This window comes from Acipenser ruthenus, chromosome 9, assembly GCF_902713425.1.
Source record: "Acipenser ruthenus chromosome 9, fAciRut3.2 maternal haplotype, whole genome shotgun sequence".
Lineage (NCBI taxonomy): Eukaryota > Metazoa > Chordata > Actinopteri > Acipenseriformes > Acipenseridae > Acipenser > Acipenser ruthenus.
Window position 1 is genome coordinate 7,255,090 of NC_081197.1, and position 20,257 is coordinate 7,275,346.

The window sequence follows — 20,257 nt, forward strand, 5'->3', positions numbered from 1 at the left end:
TAGAAAGTTGCTTTATTAAAATAAATAGTTACTACATTTTATATAGTTTCTGTAACGAAAATATGAATTCAATACTATACAGTTAAGAAAGGTTCTCAATCTATGTGGGCTGAGCATGACAAGCTAAGTAAAGGCTTGTCGGGAGATCTGCTTGGGGAGACAGTTTTTCCGCCCCCTCTCGCTGATACCCAAGGTCACGATGCTGTACAGTGTTTGTTTCGATACACAAGGAGCAAAGTGTTCAGAAGCATCCGAGATCCTGCCTACTCAGAGCTGGTGCTCTGCCAGCTGCATGACTCTAGCTACCAAGCTAGCTTTCCATTGCGTGGAGGAGGCCCCTTTGTTCTCATCTGAGAATTTTTATAGAATTCAAAACTAAAAAAGGTTTTCTTATATTAAGTAAAGGAGAACATTTACACTGGAGATCACAACTCCAGTCACAACTAATGTATTTGGTGAATATCGATCAGTTAAGCTTGAGGAACAGGGTCTCCTGGCTCCCTCCTGGAACAAGCTAAAGTGAAGAAAGTTCAAAATGATGAACTGGCATGCACTCTTCTTGTTAGGTATTTGTCTACTGTTCCTGGGGTTATACTGTCTAAAGCAAGCACTGATCTGGGCTTTTACTGAAGTACTAGACCATCAAACGTTGCACCATAGCGGTTTGATCACACACTATTTGGTACAACTTCCCTCTGGCTGGTATTTACAAATCAATCTATTGTACATCCCTTGACATCTATTTGCCACAATAGATGTTGGATGGCAGACAAAGCTCATTTAACTTTGTTTAGTGAACCAGGACTAATATATATACAGTATAGAGAGAGAGAGAGAGAGAGAGAGAGAGAGAGAGAGAGAGAGAGAGAGAGAGAGAGAGAGAGAGAGAGAGAGAGAGAGAGAGAGAGAGAGAGAGAGAGAGAGAGAGAGAGAGAGAGAGAGAGAGAGAGAGAGAGAGAGAGAGAGAACCCACTTATACAGAACATTTCCTTTATAATGATCTTAATGTTAAACCTCATTATATAAAATGACTTATATAAATAGGTGTTGTACAGAAGACGAGTGAGTTTGAATGTAGAGTAACGTCTATTACTGTCTCCCTACAGATTTAGGTTTTGCTGGCTCATCGCTACGTGCACTAAAAATAAATACTGCATTGCAGCTTCAAGCTCCACATTAGCAGATGACAGATTCACAGATTGCTGTTGAAGTTTTAGACCCAGCATTGGAGAAGGGGATTAACCAAACACCCAAAGTGGTCCAGAACGCTGCACCCTGTTATTTGAAGCATGAATAGCAATCAAGAGCTCAAAATGTTTTATTCTTGACAGCAACTATTCAGCAGTCTATAAATATCTCCAACAACAACAACAACAAAAAAACATCTGATACTAACAAGAGAAAGTGTAGGATACCTTTGGAGTGGTGATACCAAATTATACAGGTGCTTGATGCTTTCAGCAATCACTGCCATAGACCAAATGCTGAATTGCAGCAATGTTAACTTAAAATAAGTACTGCCTTCTGGATTAACTACCTAATATCTAGATAAGTCCTTTATCCGTTTGGATAAATCCTTAAGGAATTCTTAAAAGGACTATAACTAGACTATCTAAAATTATACACCATCACAACCTTTCCAACCAATCAGATCACTCCATTGCCATAGGATTTGTCGTGATACACAACAGATTTTGATTTCTGTAGTGTATAAATGGAACAAGTTTGAGCTAAAAAAAAAACCCAAAAAAACATTCCATCACTATGGCAACCGTGGAGACTACCACAGAAGAGAACAAATAGAAAAGATAAAAAAGCAACAATGTATTGATGTATTCAGGTACCCTGCTAATCTTGAAGTTATTTTTCTATAAAGTAATGATGTATAATAGCAATGATTTGTTTTGATATGCAGTGCACTCCAAGGTAAACATCCCAAATTCTAAAATAAACGACTCGGCAGCAAACACTACACATAAAAACAAATTACCGCTTAATTAGAATATCATTTTTAACCCCTAATGCCCCAGGTATTGTTGGTTCTGAAGTCACACACAGGACCAGGGGGTCTATCGTATTTTAATCATCTAATCAGCTGCCTTAAACCTTGTAAATGTTCTCTTCACAGACCTCTTTCTGCCACATTTATTATCTTTAGTGATTTTAATAAGTGGGCCAATTAAATCACCAAGTGTCAAGCGTTGCGACATTAAGATCTGCCACTGTTTTTAAAAACAAATTTCTGACTTCAAAACATTAAATCAATTAAATTTACGCCAGGTGAACTAGTAAGCAGATCCATAGATGCTTACAAAAAAATCACTTGTTTTAGTTCTCCCTACCTGTATCTTAACTGTACGTTATCTTATATATACAGTGTCTAAAAAACAGTTAAACAGTACTGGTTCTGTTGCTTCTCTTTACACTACTGTGAGGGGCAAGGCAAGGGGGCTCTGCGGTTTAAGCGTCCAATAAACCACCCACCGAGTGTCCAAGGCAGTGGATTACTTTAACAGCTCTTCTCCGATTCCCTCAGGGAGCGTGTGGCCTGGAGCAAGACTGCCCCAGGATAAGAGCAGTGAAATCGAAATTGCTCAGCGGCCAGAATAAATGGTCCATGTAGACTTGACTGAAAATGAAGACTAAATGAAATGCTAGTGACTTCTGTATGTATTGAAATGCATACAGTTAAAATGTGGGGTAACACAATGGTTTACAAATATTTATGCTTAAATTGAAGCAATCTGAAGAAAAGCTAAATTTGACAGATATATACAGTAGATATATACATACATACATGAGTTATAATTATTAAGTATTAAGATTCAATAGCAGGAATACAGTGCATGTATCATTCAAATAAAGAGTTAACTTACTGTGAGAAAAGAGACAAATGAACAGCAAAGGTGGTTCCTCCTCATCTTCCAAAAAATCTTCTATGAACATAAGATCTGGAAAAAAAGGAGAAACAGATGTTAGCCTTATGAAACCCATTTCAAGAAATACTGAGTTTGGGAGTTAGATAGCTACAATAATTAATACAGTTTGGATAAAATTGGAAACCATGTGTAAATCCAATGGTTTTAATAATTTTTCTATTGTCAAATGTTATTGGACAAGGGCAGACAGAGACCTCGCACACAATTTACTAAAACTAGACCCCAGTAAAGGAAAAAAAAAAACACCTTTATGTGATTAGAGGTACAAGACACACAAATACAGCTTGCAAGACCAGTGTTTGGGCTTATATATATATATAAAATATCTAGTCGCACACACATACACACACACACACAGAGTATCATCCCAGTTAATCTGTCATAAATTATACGCCTCTCAAGGAGCTTGGCAAGCAGGCCATGTAGTACTTTCTTAATGTGCCAGATTTTCACTTCCAGTGCCTACAGTACCAGTCAAGTGAGGTCAGTGTAACCTAAAGCTTTCACCAAGTGTCTCTGAGTTTAAATCAATGCCAAAAAGAGCACCCGAGTTAACATTAGCTGGCTTGTGGAAAATATTTAGCACTAGCAATCGATCAATTTAACCGCTGTGAGGTTATTTATAAAGCTGAAGAGGTCTGAAAATGAAAGAAGTGCAGTAGACAGATTTACTAAACGTTGTATTCAATCGCAATATATACACAGCTATGGTCCTAAGTTTTGCATTACTTAGAATTTTAGGGAGTGAGACAATTAAACAATTAAATCTTACAAAATGATCTTGCAAAAGTCTACCATAAGCCAACATATTTCATGTTAGATTTTGAAATGTCACATTTTTCTATTCGTCAGTTTTTGTTAAGTATATGGAAAACTACAAAGTGGTATGTAATTCAATATGTTAACGTAAGATTATTCAGCAGGTTTCATTTGACTTTATGAAGCAAAATTTGTTAAACTTTAGCCTATGGCCAAACTTTTGGTCATAGGTGTATATCTATATATATACCTATAATACACACACATATGCCCCAGTTCAATTTATGAGGTGGTATCAGGATCAGATCCAGTAATATTGCAAAGACTGCAGAAAAAACCTTAGTTGCACGTATAGATCAAGCCCACCTGGTCTACAATTATGTTAAAACAAAACTGCCTGATGTGTGAAAAACATCTCTGAAGGTATGAGCTCACTCTTCAACACCACAAGCCTACATTATGAGCAAACCTAACCTTAAGAGTAAGAGAAATAGTTATATGTGCATTTGTTAGATAGTAAATAGTAAAACATGTTTTTCGCGGTATCAAATTCAAAACATGGATAAACATGTTTTCTCACTGTGGGCTCCATTCAGCACAAATTAGTAGTGTAATTCACCAGTATGGAAAAAATATTATAATATACAGTACATATATAACATATAGAACACACTGGAACATTGGGTACTGCAAATAACACAGATACAAAAAAGGAGAAGCAATCCTATACAAAATACTAATTTAAAATAAGTTTTAAAAAAAAGCAATATTCATAATAATAAAAACAACACCAACAGCAATGTATAATATACCCCCACAGCATTTAAATTTTGAATTAAATTATATACTTACTCAATACCTCTCCTTTTTATCTTTGATACACCTTGCTACTCCAAATTTGTACTATTTGTACTGTGCGCTTATGAGCAGTGTCAATTACAGTTTAGTGCAGGAACTAAACAATACCTGCCTGGGACCTAACCAACAATACTTATACTGCAGAGCTGGCCAGCAGGCTCCTCCCCTTTAGAATGTCCCCGTCTGACATGAGCATTACTGGGTTCACAAAAGGCCAATTAAAATAGCTGCACAGATAACAGTTGGCATATGCCCTCTTGGCAATGTACACTGTGCTAATGACAGTCATCATACACTGAATGAGAGAGAGGCGCTTGGCTTTGAAGAGTTTGTATCACTGAAAAAAAGACCAATAAGCAGCCTCCTTTCCAGGGCTGTCTAATCACTGTTTTCCACAATAATTACGCGCAATAACAAGCTGGAAGATCCTTGTTTGGCTATGAAAGTGTAGAAAACATCACAGAAGCCTTTGCGGTCTAACCAGATACACGGGCTGGATAACACCGATCTGCATTGCTATGGGTGTTAGGATAATGGAAATTCCGGCCCATTGAAAAGTCAATAACATGTTATTAAGCAGAGCGTGGTACATTACAAGTCTCCACTTCTGCTAACCTCTTGAATGTTTGGTCACCTGCTCACAATCCTAATGGTAACACCTTGATGAGTACGTTTAGTCACAGAGAACCAGGCCTGCAAAAGCAGTGTGCTTGACACAGATTTCAAAATATAAAGAGCCAGATAGAAAGCAATGGTGACTTAATTGTGTTATTCAATGGTTAAATGCATACAGTTTAAACTGTGGGACTATATAATAATGCTGATAATGTTAGTTTTAATTATATATCGTGCCTAGCACAAAAAAAAAAAAAAAAATATTTAACAGTTTTGGCAAGTTAAACTTGTCCTTTAATGACAGGGTATTATAATTAAGGGATTTCTTGTCTGTTATTTTGGAGAAGAAAAACAGCCCCCAGCCCAAACTACCACTTCTAAACATTAAGACCTGCCTTTCTGCAGTATATACAAGAGCCGCATACATAGCCTGGAGTCCCTGGTGGGTACATTTTTCTACGTTGAAATCCTATAAAGCAGGAGAGAGAAGCTTAAATAATTACAGTTTGTTATGTTTCTGGTGAATGCTCCTCTCTTTTGTGGTTTTTGCGGCATTTACAAAAAGAAAAAAAAAAGAAACAAATCAAGTAAAGTAATAAAGCAGAGCTATTAAATTCTTTTTTTGGAAAAATACACACGAAAAACACAAAAAAAAAAAAAAAAACGGGTGTTTGGAAGCAAGCAACCAATCACAATCTCCGAATGACGTTCCGCCCTGATCCATGTGCAGAGGCTAAATGAGGTCGCTACTTAAAGTTCTGTCATATTTCAATGTGATATTCAGAACCAGGCAAGGATGACACCCTGGTTGCAGATGCTGGAGAATGGGCACTTTGGCAGTTCAGATCTGCACTGTGGTTTGAGGGGTGCGGGAGTAACAAGGCATGTGAATCCATATGTATCTGTGGGTGCAGAGAAAGGACTGTTCCTCATCAGCTGTAGTGATGGTCCCCCGTTTTTCATTTTAACGGACTGAATAGGAAACTATCAGGTCCAGGCCCTTCCATTAGGGCAGAGTAGCGTTTTTCCTTTTGGGTTCAGTTTTCCTGTTGAGATATTTCTCTAATGCAACACTGTGCAATATGATACCCTTCAATAAGATTTTAAAAAAATGGAACAATATAAGAATATTGATCTGAATTTTGAAAGTATATTCAAACATGAAAAAAACACATGTTTTTCCTGACACTATTCTTAATCAACTGTGTGTAAAAAGCAAAAAGGCTACAGTATATACTGTAAACAAGTCAGTTTGATGTCTGTAAATAAGTTGCTCTGACAGACTATGCTTCTGCAGTGCATACAGCACAGTATCAACTGATTGCAGGCTGCTGTCATTTCAGAGCATAACGTGGAGCATCCTCATCTATTTACATTACCAGACCGCAGATGATGACAGGACTTTTTTAAGGTCAAATCGACCCCTGTTCTGAAGCTGCGTTTCATTCTCATTCTGATAGAGTGGAACCCCCTGATAACGTCATACTACATCCCGGACAGCATGACAAATAAATGACTGTAAATGCATGATCACGCCTATTTGTTGAAGGTTATGGCAATACAACAACAACAACCCCCCCTGAAAATGAGCTTTTCATAAATGTATGACTACTGCATGGCACTAATGCATGCAATCACCCTGTAGTATAGTTTGAACTGATTCATTTGAGTTCATGTTTGTTTTTGTTTTTTTTTCCCTTGGATCATGTTTTTATTTATTTATTTATTTTTAACCAAGAAGCCTTGCCTCTTTAGAGTTGTTAAATAAACTGCCACCCAACTTCAAAAACACTCAATATTCGTTTTTAAGATACAACTTCTACGAAACTGATTCTTGTCGGCTGCTTGTATTGTCATCAGTTTCTAACATGTTTTACTTTGAATGAATAGACAATGCTTGGAATGGTAAAGGAAGATTATATATATATATATATATATATATATATATATATATATATATATATATATATATATATATATATATTAATATACATGGAGAATCCTATATATATATATAATATATATAGGATTCTCCATGATTGGTCACGGAGTACTGGAGTTATTCCGTGAATGAGAATGGCCAACCACAGCACAAAGAACGTTCGTGGAGAATTCTATAACAAGTAAAATGTATGAAAAAAGTGTGTTTAAAAACAGCTGAATTCTGAGAATTACTTCCCTTAGATCAAGCTCCTCATCTGCTGAGCAATGCGGTATAATTTGGAGCAATGCACTTTGTCCAGATTTTGTTGTTGGATTTGAATGAATGCAAGATAGATTCCAAAATTAGATCTGATAAAAATAAAAAAAATTAATCAATTTATAATGAAAAAGTTATTAAAACGCTAGAACCTACTTGTAAACATGGGCATCATCCACCTTTAGAACTCAAGAGTACAGTAACACATGCACATTCCTTAATGGAACTGGAATTTGCTGGGCACATCACTTATTAAGTTGTTTTTGCTGGAATATTACAAAGGTACTGCCAACAACAACAACAAAAACATTTTTGTTTGGCCTTATTAGATAGCAGTCCATGCATTATAGCAATGCTATTCAAATCCTGTTTGTTACTCAAAGTTTGAACACTTGTGTTTAAAGTGACCACTGATTATTTGTAACAACAACTAGCAGCAGATGAATGCATTTGGAAAACAAGAACATGCTGGGATAATAAGCAGATGAGGCCACTTGTAAACAATTTGTATATGATTCAGTGGAAAGTGATCTAGTGGAATAAAGATTAGTCAAACATTAGTCAAAACAGCAGGAACAAGCTGAGGAGGAGTTCATCTATGTTGATCTATATGGGATGCTAATTGTACAGTGTTGCCAAACAACCTCTCTTTATTATGATGCAAGAGAATGATAAAGGATAAACAAGGATATAATGATTTCAACCCAACATGTTTTTTATCTTGGCTTATTTTTCAGAAGTGACCAAGAAAATACACTTAGGTCATTAAGCGACTGGCAGTTAGATTAGACACTGTTTAGAAAACGGTATATCAATGTCTAACACTACAAAGTCTAAGCACTCAGACTTAACGATGTAAAGCTGTGTTATTTTGTAGGAATTGATATAGTGGAGCATAATGACGAATCGCAGAGTAAGTTCCAGTTAAGATGCGGACTAGGAAGTTACAAACAAAAAGAAAGCATACCAGAGACTGTGGGGAGACTGGATATGTGTCATCGTGTCTAAGAATGATCCTCAAGCCTGCACGGGCATTTCGGGCCACGTCACTGTACGACTGCAAAGAGTTCACGCAACAGAGAGGGAGTCAGAGTGCATTGGGGTGGGTGTTGAATCTTGGCCAGTTTGAATCCGACTGACTTTTAGTGTAGATGTAACTCAATTGAAAATCAAACTGGTTTTCCAACCTAAAGCCATTGAGCTTCCTTGAAAATCCGGACAGTAGTGATGATTGTTCTGTGTCTTCGGTGATTAATGTTGCTTTTAAACTAGGGATGCAATCGTTAGGATTTTCCCGAACCAAAACCAACATTTTTATAAAATTCTAAACTGAACGATACCGAGGAAAGATTAAACCAAAATGTTTGTACAATGAAAAAACCATGGCAGTCTCAGCACTAACCCAGTGGTATATTCGGGAGCTCATCACTAACGCCCTGTCTAAATCGCGAGTCCACAGGCTGCGCGGAAATCGTGAAATTAACCCAATACAGCGATTTTTACAATATTCTAAAAAAATTTAAAAAATTCAGAATTATTTGTTTTTCATACAATAAATAAATAAATAAATAAATCACAATAAAGAAACTGTACCACTCTGCTGTGTGTCTGCCTGTACTATTTGCCATGCACATAGTGCTGTGCAGTGATGATGTCATGTGACTATCTAATCTAGGTGGGAAATTAAAATACTACAGACTGTAAACAAGACAATGGATGTCTTTAGAATGGCTAAAAATGTCTGCAGCAGATCACGTAAAGCAGTATCCAGCAGGAGTTTTACACAGCGATGGAGGTAAGCTCTTCTGTACGTCCTGCAATGTTACTGTAGATCGCTACCGAGAATCGGCTGTCGACAGGCATTTAGATTGAAGTATTCACTGAAAGAGAAAGGCGGAAATCCAGAGCAGTACTGCAACTGTTTTACTTGCGAAGAAACAAAAAACGGTGACTTCCATCTTCCAAAAGTCCACTGAAAACTGTGAAGCACAAAACACATTAAATTTTGACCTGACAAAGGCTTTTGTTTGCGCAAATATCCCTCTTGAAAAAATGGACAACCAAAAGTTACGTAACTTCTTCAGACTGAGTGTAGCAAATGGTGGAGTGATTCCTTCATCAGTGCAGCTGAGACGTGAATACTTACCTAAAGTTGCCGAGTATCACAAGCAGGAGATTATGGAATTGGTAAAAGTCTGGTTGCTTGTCAGTGGTCACCGACAAGTCGACCGATGCCCAAGATCAATGGAATGATATTAAAATAATCACATCGGGGGAGAGGAATGGAGCGAAAATGTATGTGGGCGGTACAGTCATCGATATTTATTTGAACGATTCGATTTTGTGTGCCCAATTAATCGATTGCTATTTGGAGGCTTAACTGACAGTCCTAATCTACAGGCTGTTAATTACAACACCGTTTCACAAGCTATTGTAAAGTGCTTGAATAACTTTGACATTGATTTTGATGATGTCAGTGCATTTACCTCTATATTTGATATTTAAAAAAAATAATAATAATAATAATCTGTACACATAATTTATAAAATAGTTACGTGCACATTCTATGAAATATGATACTTTACCTATGACAATGCCGTGAATTTTAAAGAATTTCCGTGATTTTCACAGGGCCTTACTCATCACACACTTTTCTGCATGTAGATGGTTCATATTAACATCCCTTAATTTTAATAACGTAACAGTAAGTTATGACAAGATTTACCCGATTCACTCTGACAGCCCTCAGTAAGGATAACCGTGGCTTCATACTTAGTCTGGGTGTTCAGATATCAGTAACACTTCTCTAATAACTTTGTATTTACACAGCAGTTAATTAATAAATACATGTGTACTTGCACATAATTACAATGCTATTCTGCATAGTTACAATGCACTTAATGTATAAATCTTTTTGCACAATATAACCCTAACCCTTTTGATACAATTGTGTACTTACAATTATGCTAAAAGATTTTCACATTAAGTACATTGTACCATTGTTACATTGTAACTATGTGTATGTATACATGTATTTGTAACTACTATGTAAATACACAGTAAGTACAGACACTGTACTAGAGCAATTTTCTTAAGGTTTCTAAAACAGTTTGTTGCTGAAAAGTGCTGGTGCTAGTCTACAAAATGCATCCTAAGAATTGAAAAGATGAAGCTGGAAGTTTAAAACAAAAAAAGGATTGTTGAGTCTAACACCTCTGTTAAACTAAAGTAAATCTAATTTAGATGTAATAAAAAATGAAATAATGAAGCTAAACTGACTAAAACAGACAAATGCAAAAGTATTAAAAGAAAACAAAAACAGGCCTTTAAACTTTCAATTCAACTTTCAACGATCAGACGTCAAAAAAAAAAACCCCACATAACTCCAGTGAAGTTGTAATTTACAGACTGCCAATGACGAAAGTGATTTTTGCATTCTTAAACCCAGGGCACAGGTCTGCTCTCCCCAAACCCATTCCATCATTATTTCTCAGTTATCAATTTGTACCAGTTTAACAGCTGCTTCTGTCGGCATTATCACAATGCAGCACTAATTAACATCCAATACTAAATAGGCTCCAAAATATGCGCTTGAAATTAAATCCGGGTATCTTTCAGGACGGGTACGGTATCTGGTTCCAGATTTTCTACCACTGCCAGCCTCAGTTAGACATTTGTTTTCTCACGTGAAGTGTGCTATTGCTACTTTATTAGCAGAGAGGTTCAACTAAAAGAGTGATTATCAGTACAACCTAATGGTCATTTTATTAGAGGCACAAGCTGTTTGGTTTGTTTGTTTTTCATTTTCTGCTGGGAACAGTTTATTGTTTAAATGACATACTAAGATATGGGCCCACCCCTTAGCCAAGGCCTTTTTGGGTGTGACAGTCATGCTTGACAATGACGTGATCCATCTGTACACTATAATTACACTCAACCAGAACGTTTTTATTATGGGCTTGGGGGTGTAATTAATGATTTTCTAGGCTATGAACAGTGTAATACTAACACTATGCAACCGGATCTATGTTGAATGGCACTGACTGGTACTGAGATGAAATCTCTACAAAACAAGGTCAAATAAAAACAAAAAAAATGTTTTTTATGTTTTTAAAATGTTTTAAAATATTTTTTGCTGATAATGGGCTACATTTTTCGATATCAATCTGAAAAATGGATCACTGTACGAGGCCTCGTTTTCGCTGTACGAGGTCTTCAGTTTCATATAAACTGTCGCTGTCTGGGTAACGACAAGTACCTGTAGTTGTTTTGCAAAATAGTTGTTTAAAAAATGCGACCACATACTAGAAAAAATAAAAATAAAAAAAGGATATTCACGATTTGGCATAAATTATTATGGATTGCCTTGTAAATACTGTATTACGAAATTATAACAAAATGTTCAGATCAGCTGAATAACTTTGAAAAGTCTTCACGGTTGCCATGAATAATTTTCCTGGATTGAAAGCTCTTAAATGTTCTTGTGTGTGAACTGTAAAGAAATACTTGAACATCAAAAACATTGCAGCTGATGCCTTTCAAATACTGTTCCACGTAAAAAGTTAAGCAGGTAGGTAATTTATTTCAAAGTTCACTAGCAATCCAATTAATATATAAATATTTTAATGTCCATTTAACTGCTATCAGCTACTCTTGTACATGTCCAACTACTAAAATGTACAGAAACATCTTAAAGTGAAAGTAACTTTAATTTCTTACCGGTATTGTATTACTGTAATAACAACTACGTTTTCTTTATATTGTAATCTCAAAACATGTTAAATGTACACAAAGTCAGATTTAAAAAAAAAAAAAAGCTATGTTTTATCATTTAAAGTGGTAAAACACATAATCATAACGATTGAACAAACATACATTTTTTAAACATAAATTGCTCTGCTATTATTATCTGGTTTCAGTTCTGTCCTCATAAAAAGCCATTACAAGAGCATCGTATCACCAGACTACCCTTCTATCACCAAGTAATAAAGTGGAATAGTTGTATGTTTTTGTGAAATGTAGGTATTCACTTAAATCCAGGCCACTAGAAATCAGTTTACAAAAGCTCCCTTATTTTGAAAACTAAATGTTGGCAGGTGTATCAATATTAGTAACCGGACAACCAATAAGAAGCCGGGAGGTGGGAAAGGAATTAATACAAATAAACAAATACGCAGCCTGCAAAATCGTTTTGATAAATCGAAATATAAAACTACCCTGACTAAATGTTTTGCCGGTACTCCGTACAAATGTTTTACCAGTACGCAGAAATAGTTAGAGTTAGAACATTTTGAGTGCTGAGTGCTGGCACTGTGCTACAGGAAGTGTCAACCTTGCCCATGTTACAGGCTAATTCTTACCCCGGGTGAGTTCTGTCATAGACTGTAACACTGGCACTGCTGCTGACTGTGCGGAGCCACTGAATACTCAGTGCCAAGAGGTTTATGCGAGTGTGTGCTGGCAATGTGATTTAAATACACTACCTTTACAGTAAATACAAATACAGAAAATGTGGTTATGTGGATATGTTATTTAATTGGGGCAGCAGTGTGGAGTAGTGGTTAGGGCTCTGGACTCCTAACCAGAGGGTTGTGGGTTCAATCCCCGGTGGGGACACTGCTGTTGTACCCTTGAGCAAGGTACTTTACCTAGATTGCTCCAGTAAAAACCCAACTGTATAAATGGGTAATTGTATGTAAAAATAATGTGATATCTTGTAAGTCGCCCTGGATAAGGGCGTCTGCTAAGAAATAAATAATAATAATAATAATAATTGTAATTAAACCATGTGCATATGTATGCGCATGTGTATGTATCAATGAATACATTATTACCCGTAGCTCTGATATTATTGAAAACTGCAAACCAGATTTGAACAGATTGGGACTTGTTTATATCCTACAGCATAAAACAAGGCATGCAGAAAGTTTATTAAGGAAGATGCACCCTCAAAATGAGACCGAGCCAGCTGTGAGGTGGAGAAAGGGGAGATGGTGGGGGAATGAAGCAAGATGACAGTGTAAACTATAAACTATCACTTGCCACTTTTACTATGCTCACACAGCTTATTCAGAATATAAAAAAAATTAATAAATAATTTTACCTACCTACCCTATTTTTTTCCAGTGTAACCAGAACCACACATGTTTTATTTATTTATTTTTTTTATTTGGCCCTAGCTCTTTCTGATACATACTGTAGTTAGTTATTGCACAAAACAGCCGAAACAATCTTAGCAAGCCATAATTATGACTCAAAATTCAGATATTGCCCAGAACTATTCCTGGCTCTGCGGCTTACATTAAAACCAGGAATTTCCAATGTGTTCAACCACATCAAGACAAGGGACCAATTTTGACAGGCTGCTGGCATAAAGTACTGTAATCACATTGGGTTCACAAAAGGGGAAAAAAAGAAAGAAAGAAAGAAAATAACCAGCCTAGGTTTGGAATAAAAAGAAATAAATAAACTGTGAATTTATACTGAAATAAAAAAAAAAAAAACATACAGAATTGATACTGCAGTGAGATATGGGCAATACTACGGAGATCAAGACCATCTCTATATAGGCTAATAACTATCTACTATACGTGTCATATGACCACTCATATAAATCTATGTACTGTATATATTTACATTGTTAAACTATTTAAAGAGTGGCTCTATAACCACTGTGGGTTTTTTAATTAAATTGTTTGGAACATTCAATCAAGCAGCTGGGGGCTCCTGTTTACTGCAAAGCTTCTGGCTAGTATGAGCTCTAATGAGATGCTATGTTTAGTATTCTATACAAAATATAGTGAAAGTGCAGTCTCCTTAAACCTCTTACCCAACGACTCTGTGCCAACACGCAACGCTACCAAACCCTGTTACAATCTAATTGTTACTTCGTTTAAGCTTTCTATTTCTGCCCTTTAAAATAATCACTACATAATAACAGACTGAAAATGATAGTTTTACCTTTTTCTTCCTCCTAAGGTTGAACATTTGAAAACGCTGGGTATAATTAAAAATATATATATATATATATATTATACTTGAGAGAAACCACACTGAATCACAGTTGCATTAGTGGAACAATGTGTATGTGTTTATGATCCCTGTAAATAACAAAGTAGTTGACAAAGAATTTATATAAAAACATGTTATTCTTTATGAGAGGGTCTCATAAAACCACAGTCCGCAAACAAACTGTAACTGACGAAAAACATCCACCCAGGTCACGTGCTTGTCCAAAGCCTTCTCTGCTACAATTAAATAACCATTACATTTTACATTTCACACCTTTATGCAATACAATGAACAAAAAGCACGTCACCTTGGATCCACAACAGATCGACAAGCTTGTATTCCTGGCAAACCACATGTAAATAAATTGTGCATATTGAAGAAAACTGACTGTATATAGTTTGCGCTTCTTTGGAGTTTCAAAATGAAGTGTTAAACCTGGGAATAACACTGTCAGTGCCGCCCACAGCTGATAAAAAAATAGTGCTATGCCGGTACTCAGTACCAAGCGCAAAGTATATTACAGTTAATTACCCCTCGCATTCCATTGTTATGCACAAGCTTTTACTGAACAGGAATTAAAATAATCACGTCGGTGGCAAAAATTTCTGTGGGCGGTACAATCATCGATATTCTTTCTAACGATTATATTTTGTGTGCCAAATTAATCGATTGCTATTTGGAGGCTTAACTAACAGCCCTACTGTGTATCAATAAATAGTATTTTCTGTATTTAATTTGAGAATAAAACAGAGCCCTCTATAATTCTACTACACACAGCTTTAGGTTTACCTTATATATTTTATCTGTGAAAAACATCAACAGGCTCTTCCTGGTAATATTAATGTTAAATTCAATAAATTAAACAGGTTTGCAGCATTACAAAGACTTAAAAGCTGCAATGTCCAACAATTATTTAGTAAGCAATACATAAACTAAAAAAAACAGGAAATACCTAGAATGAATTAGTGGCTGATTTTTTTAAGGTTTCACTGATCAATAATGTAATTCACCTTACCTAAGGTAATATAGTAAAGATGGCAGTCTGTGAAACAAGCTGTAAGCAGATGGCTAAGCATTCAATAGGTGTTAAACTGAAGCTAGTTTAAATGAGACACCCCTACACTGCCTGCTGTTATATGCAGCACTAGGGGGTCATGCATTCTGTCATCAAAAGCAAAACAGAGATTAAATAGGGGATTGCCTTTTTTTCCTCAAATGCCAGTTATTTTGAACAAGACCTTCTGTAAAATGTCATTCATTCATACAATATTTTTTTTAAACTGTGTGTGGTACTAAATGTGTAATGTGCCATGTAGGCTTTATACGTTGCTCAACAGCCATGACCATACGGTAACCACTGCAGCAAACGGGACACAGTACTACATATGTTCCAAAAATAGCACCCTGCATTGATTACCGACTCACTTGTCACTACCTCTTTAAAAGGGGGTTTCGAAACAACCCTGCAAAATGGATTCAGCCCCACAATCCCCCTGGAGTTTAAACAGGCCCTGCTGCCGTCCCCCGCTCCATTTTTAATGACATCCAGCCGTCTCATGTGACACTTACCCTGGGTTTGGATACACTTATCTTCTTAGGCAGCTGAAGTACTGTAGGTAGCCTACAAGAAGCATAAAGCTTTTTTTTTAAGTTACGGGTGCGCATGTTTAAAAAAAGTACACTGATTCAGACTTTGTGGGCTTATCATTATAGTACTTGGAGGACCACGATACAATAGGTAATTGCTCAGCTGTGACAAACCCATTGCTGCAAGATTTTTATTGTGTTTCCTCAAAATGTTGCCAAGCATGTCATACAACTTCACAGTGGCACTGCACAAATCGAAACACATAACTCTTTGTACTGGAACAGCTGTAGGCTGTCATAGGTTTGCAATAGTGACTAGTCTCTGTTCAGCGGTCTACCATGAAAGATAGCCTGCTTAAAACATTTATTAATGAATTTATTTTAAAAGATTGCTGACGTCAGGCTCTTAGTCTGGTTAATTAATCCCTCCCCTGGGTTTCAAATTTACAGTTTTGAGCTGTTTGCTCCAGTGTGGCTAGTAGGTTATTTATGGTAACCATATTTATGGCAAAACATTCCAAACCAGTGCTGTTTTGTGTAAACCTCCCATGGATACAAATGACCTCTAATTTACAGTTAGCATGCCTTTTGCATAATGGCAGGGTATGCTCCCCTGATATCTATAGTTTACCGAAAACGTTATTATTATTATTAGTTTATTTAGCAGACGCCTTTACCCAAGGCGACTTACAGAGACTAGGGTGTGTGAACTATGCATCAGCTGCAGAGTCACTTACAATTACGTCTCACCCGAAAGACGGAGCACAAGGAGGTTAAGTGACTTGCTCAGGGTCACACAATGAGTCAGTGGCTGAGGTGGGATTTGAACCGGGGACCTCCTGGTTACAAGCCCATTTCTTTAACCACTGGACCACACAGCCTCGTTGGCATGAACTATACATTGCTGACAGTACAAATAAAGGCATACATTCCCCTCTTTCTAATTTAGTTTTATTACTGAAATATTGAACTCTGCCTACAATGGCCTCATGACATTCAGAGAAACATTTTTTAATTACAACTACAAGCCTCCAGTTTTTGATAGTGCTGCCAGTTGGACCACCTTATTAAATGTTCCACTATGCTGCTATCAACACAACACTGTGTGCTGGTACCATGAAAAAATCAATTCCTTATTAATTACCTGAATGAGCCACTGATTCCCCAGTGGCACAGTCCCACAGAAACATCATTAGAAATGAATTACATTACTGGGATTGCACTTTTCCAAGCCTTTCTATAAACATTACTGTAGTTATTAAGCAGGCTTAAACCCACTGCAAAGTCATTGCTATAACTTTATGGATATGCACAACATTTGCATATGGTTAAAAAACCATCATTATAAGGATCAGGATATTCTGGTTAGACCTGCAGGGACTGCACACTACCCATAAAGGCTGTACATTAGAACAAGCCCTGTGCCAAAGTATGTCGTGGCTTTGTAATCTGGACCATAAGGGGTTAATCTGAGACCACCAAACTCATTTCGCTTGTGATCTGACAGACAAAAAAAAAAAAAAAAAACAATCGTGATAATGGCACTATTGTATATTTTGTACTGTATACACATTCTTTCAAACTGAATGCCTAAAGGTGTAATATAGATCTTTAACAGCCACTAGCTAAAGTGCATCCCTTAGCACACTGCTTACACAGTTTTTGTTGTATTAAACTACTGACACATAAGGTAAGATGTTAGCTTCCGCCCAAAGCATGCCCACTAATGTATCCGTATAAAGTTCACCATGGCACATTTAGCCAATCTTACTTCAACCCAGGTTTAATACAGACACTAAATTACTTCTAAGAAGTATTTAACCTTCTGTTATTTCGTCTTGTATCATTTGCAATCATCGTCCTCCCCCCCATTCCTTGACAGCACATTTAAAAAGCTAAAGCTGCATTAAAAAAGCTACAATGTTAGTAAAACGTACATTTCCTTCAGCAATAGTATTCTGTTCTTACAGGAAAAAAATTAATAAAAGTTGAACAGTTAGGCCCATCGCGAACTAGTACACTGCAGCTAGACAGTGAACGTGTCAATGAATGATGTCATTTCCAGTGTCTTTGTCTACTTGCTGTATAATTTAAACGATTACAGGTCCTGTACAAATACATCATTTCCTAAATGTTTATTTCGTAACACGTTCATTGTTGAAAAGCGAGGCAAACAGAAACGCGAATAATACCGTATAACGACTTTGTTATGGCTGTCTGAATAAGGGTTAACTTTCTGCGCAGTCTCTAAACCAAGACGACTCAACTGACTTAACAACTAAGATGTGGTCGCTAGTCGTAATATACCGGTACTTTGTGATATTGTTCCTTGAAACCGTATGTAACAGTGACATTTTATTTTAAGTACATAATTAAAAGACACACGACATGGTAGAGCTAAACAAATTAAGCTTTTTAATTTTAATATCGTATTTCAATATGTGTATTAAAAATTACATCGCCTACCTTACCTACTATATTTTGTCAGCAGCATATATTTTAGTCATATAGTACTTAAAATTACACATATGAAAGTTGCGCTTTACAGAAATTTCCAAATATTCGTATAAAGGCACCCTCGTGTAACACAACGTTGCTCTATAACTTAAAAAAAGAAGTAATACATAATTAAATGAATACATCAATAAATAAAGACTTACCTGTTTCTTTGACATTCAAAGCAGTTAGTGGTCTATAATAATTTCCATTATCTCTGTAATATAAATGTAATTTAAAATGTGCCGGTATGAAATAGTCTTAACGACCTCCTGTCTTTGTGAACCAAAATTTGAACACTGCATTTGGTTTGCATTTAGGCTGATTTACGTCACAGCGAAACAGTATCCTCCCCCCACCTCACAGAAGAATCCAGTTGAGGACTGAAGCCATTGGCCGGGGTATATCTGAGTGTGATACAGCATGCTTAACGCGAAAGTGCTCTGCCACGCCACACAGCGGTGGAAACAAAAATGTTCATACATTTTTAAAATACGGTAATAATAATAATAATAATAATAATAATAATAATAATAATCAACTGCTTAATGTGTTTATCTGAATTACAGTCTGCAGTACACCCATCCCTTGTGTGTGCAGCTGTTAGCTGACATCCCTCCCACACTGTGGATGTATTCCAATCCCAATCTTCATGTTACTTCAGAAATATCTGATTCTATTTGCTCCTCGTTTATAGAGGCAATGCACCACAACAAGTACATGGAAAACTACAAAGCAGTATGTAATTCAATATGTTAACGTAACATTATTCAGCAGGTTTCATTCGAAAAGGAGTTCTATAGGGTGTGATGCCAATTTTTTTGCCATAGCTGTATAATTAACTGATTATGAATAAGTACATGTTTGAAAAGTTTTAACAATGTGTGCAGGGGTGGAATGTACCAAATATAACTACTGAGTACTTGAAATGAATTCTATTTAAATTATAAATATGTTGGCACTTATGTTGTTACATCAGTAAGATAAGAACATAAGAACATAAGAACATAAGAAAGTTTACAAACGAGAGGAGGCCATTCAGCCCATGTTGCTCGTTTGGTTGTTAGTAGCTTATTGATCCCAAAATCTCATCAAGCAGCTTCTTGAAGGATCCCAGGGTGTCAGCTTCAACAACATTACTGGGGAGTTGGTTCCAGACCCTCACAATTCTCTGTGTAAAAAAGTGCCTCCTATTTTCTGTTCTGAATGCCCCTTTATCTAATCTCCATTTGTGACCCCTGGTCCTTGTTTCTTTTTTCAGGTCAAAGAAGTCCCCTGGGTCGACATTGTCTATACCTTTTAGGATTTTGAATGTTTCAATCAGATCGCGGCGTAGTCTTCTTTGTTCAAGACTGAATAGATTCAATTCTTTTAGCCTGTCTGCATACGACATGCTTTAAACCCGGGATAATTCTGGTTGCTCTTCTTTGCACTCTTTCTAGAGCAGCAATATCCTTTTTGTAACGAGGTGACCAGAACTGAGCACAATATTCTAGATGAGATCTTACTAATGCATTGTAAAGTTTTAACATTACTTCCCTTGATTTAAATTCAACACTTCTCACAATATATCTGAGCATCTTGTTGGCCTTTTTTTATAGCTTCCCCTCATTGTCCAGATGAAGACATTTCTGAGTCAACATAAACTCCTAAGTCTTTTTCATAGTTCCCTTCTTCAATTTCAGTATCTCCCATATGATATTTATAATGCACATTTTATTGCCTGCATGCAATACGTTACACTTTTCTCTATTAAATTTCATTTGCCATGTGTCTGCCCAGTTCTGAATGC

At 36.4% G+C, this 20,257-nt stretch overlaps 1 protein-coding gene across 2 annotated transcripts in view; it reads right to left on the minus strand.

Annotated features, from left to right (window-relative positions):
• The window catches only part of LOC117405239 (tumor necrosis factor receptor superfamily member 19L-like), a 35,434-nt gene extending 16,596 nt beyond the window's left edge, over positions 1-18,838 (minus strand). Inside the window, exons 1-2 of one of the 2 annotated variants that reach the window (XM_034008144.3) lie at positions 18,630-18,838; positions 2,877-2,951 (exon numbers count right to left, since the gene is read on the minus strand). In XM_034008144.3, coding sequence (XP_033864035.3) covers positions 2,877-2,921 — 45 coding nt within the window. In that variant the 5' untranslated portion in view covers positions 2,922-2,951; positions 18,630-18,838. The remainder of the gene's footprint in view (positions 1-2,876; positions 2,952-18,629) is intronic. The other variant, XM_034008145.3, reaches the window with a different exon arrangement.
• Between the last annotated feature and the right edge of the window lie 1,419 nt (positions 18,839-20,257).